General features: G+C 42.4%; 1 protein-coding gene across 2 annotated transcripts in view; it reads right to left on the bottom strand.

The window, feature by feature from the left end:
* Positions 1 to 360: 360 nt before the first annotated feature.
* The window catches only part of LOC106940260 (lethal(2) giant larvae protein homolog 2-like), a 57,267-nt gene continuing 55,251 nt past the window's right edge, over positions 361 to 2,376 (bottom strand). For both annotated transcript variants that reach the window (XM_015022949.1, XM_015022948.1), the window contains 4 exons: positions 1,089 to 1,251; positions 877 to 1,009; positions 729 to 783; positions 361 to 598 (listed from right to left, as the gene is read on the bottom strand). In XM_015022949.1, the coding sequence (XP_014878435.1) occupies positions 403 to 598; positions 729 to 783; positions 877 to 1,009; positions 1,089 to 1,251 (547 nt within the window). In that variant the 3' untranslated portion in view covers positions 361 to 402. The remainder of the gene's footprint in view (positions 599 to 728; positions 784 to 876; positions 1,010 to 1,088; positions 1,252 to 2,376) is intronic.

The raw sequence follows: 2,376 nt of genomic DNA, 5'->3' as shown, positions 1-2,376 counted from the left end.
GCATTGCAGTTCTACATTATATAGATTATGAGCAAATAATTTACATGTGAAAAGGAAGGATTTAAATGCATTATATGTCCACTTTAAGCCCAACAATAATTGTTATCCTGCATTTCAAAAGCTGTTCTGACAGCTTTTGAAATGCAGTAACTGGACACATGTGGACACAGTAAGTAATCCCAGTGGCACCCTGGAAAGTGAATATGTTCAATGGTTTCTAGACAGTACTCTATCTAAAACTATCACTCTGTCTATCTCTACGAATAATGACTGAATTCTAGCATTTTAAATTAGAGCAGTCGCTAAAGATAGTTTCTTTGAATTCCTTTTGCATGAATCTATTTTCAGAAAGGTTCTTTTCCTGCATTGTACTAAAACAGCAGGACAATGCTAGACGGTTTATTAGGCCAACGAGGAGGAAGTCCTAAGGTTTTCAAGCCTGCCTGTGTGCTGGGGGCCATCTCTGGTGACAAAGAAGTCGATGATCCTGGAGGTAAAGTCGAAGGCCACTTGTGTTTTACTGTAGATCACAGTGATGCAATGTCTGTCCCCGTAGCTGGCCCGCGGCATGCCGCCACTGAACAGCAGGAACGGAGGCCTACACAAACAAGATCCAGTTCAGTTCGGTTTGCCCACTGGTTAATGTGTAACATGTCCAGGTTCAACATTTGCAAGAATTTACTGAGGACACTGTCCAACTAAATAACTGCTAAGTGTAATGAGCTCACCCTCCTGCAGTCGGAAGCTGAACTATTTTATTGATGGCCTTGCAAGGAAAATGTCCTGGAACAAGAAAATAAATGATCAGCCTCAAACATTACAAATGTGTTAGGAAGTTCAAATGGGGGAAAAAAAAAAAAAGGTTTTCTTCTTCACCGTATGGAACATTGGACTTTTCCTCTTCCTCTCTTTCATCCCCAGTCCTCAATGTCCAGCAGCAGTAGCTTCCATCGTTGTGGGAGCTCAGAATGCAGCTTCCATCCTCCGTCCACCACATGCTCTCCAGCTGCTACAGGTGGATCACATTCAGAGGATTAGGGCAGCTGGACTGGCAGCTGGGTTATCACACTCCCACTCTTGGCACTTACCTGAGTGGCCGGGATGTGGCGGATGGCACAGCGGTGATCCAAATCCCAGATGACCATCAGTCCCCGTCCGTAGCCGATAGCAACCTGATTGGAGTTGACGGGGTTCTCCTGCAAGGCCTCAACATGTTCCAGATTCCTACGGCCAATGTAGTCATCTGGTACACTGGAGTAACAACAAAAAGTCAACTGTGAACAGAGCCGACAGAGGCAGGTGAGAACAGGGAACAAGCTTTGTTTTCTTCAGATTAGCTGAGTTTTGCTTGATGATGTCATGGAGTTCAAAGAGATTCTGTATTTGAGCAATTCCAGTAGCTTTTCTAATCTCACAAGGTTCAGAAGGAAAAAAACACGAGCTCTGCTTCACCATTTCAGTTGTGATATGAGGAGCAACCACAGGACGTATAAGAAGACGACTTTCAATGAAAGAGTTTTAAAACAACCTAAAGAAAAACTCTTCAAGCCTAAATACTTATACTTTGCATCATCCCATTTAGAGGCTCTCAGATCTATAACTCAGATCAACTTCTAAAGGCTTTTTGTACTGCAGGGTTTAGTCTAATCCCCTTCAGATGGCCCTGGTTGTTTTTGCATTGAACAGAGGGCCGCCTGGAAGGTAGGCAGGGACCATCATGTCAATGAAATTCTTGCTGAAGCCGTCTCCTCAGGGAGCGCAGAACACTTTCATTCTTCATTGTCCTGTCCAGCTCCTTCTGTAAGCACTTGTTAGCAAGGAAGTTGAGGAAAAGAATTACCTTATCTTTACATTTTTACTACATCAATTAAAAAAAAATTGTTTAGTGTGTTTGGCACAGCTAAACTACTAACTGTGTCTTGCGGGGATGCCCTTGATCAGAGAATTGCCAACTTCTGATCTTAAAAATTAACATTTTTGGTAGAAGTGGAGCTTGTAATACAACTGTCCAGTGTAGTACAGTGCACAGAATTATCCTCCAGATCAACATCAAAACCCTGAGACATTTAATTACACACGAGTAATGCAGACCAGGAAGTTGTGAGGTTATAAATGTTCAAGCCACCACAGATGAATAGCTCATAAACTACGTGGAATCATTTGATTTTATTACCGTATTTTTCGGACTATAAGCCACTACTTTTTTTCCACGCTTTGAACCATGCATGGGTTAACGGTGCATAACGGTGCGGCTTTTCTGCGGCTATATCTTCATCCACCACGGAGCTCTTTAGCAGAAAGTGAATCATTGGAAGTCATAATTGAAAATCAAAGAAGATGTGATTTTCATTTAGAACAAGCACATTCTAGCACAGT

Source organism: Poecilia latipinna, unplaced genomic scaffold, assembly GCF_001443285.1.
Source record: "Poecilia latipinna isolate Pla-1442-1.1 unplaced genomic scaffold, P_latipinna-1.0 Scaffold3148, whole genome shotgun sequence".
Taxonomy (NCBI): domain Eukaryota; kingdom Metazoa; phylum Chordata; class Actinopteri; order Cyprinodontiformes; family Poeciliidae; genus Poecilia; species Poecilia latipinna.
The sequence above is the reverse complement of the archived record's forward strand: the minus strand, read 5'-3'. Positions and strand labels throughout refer to the sequence as shown.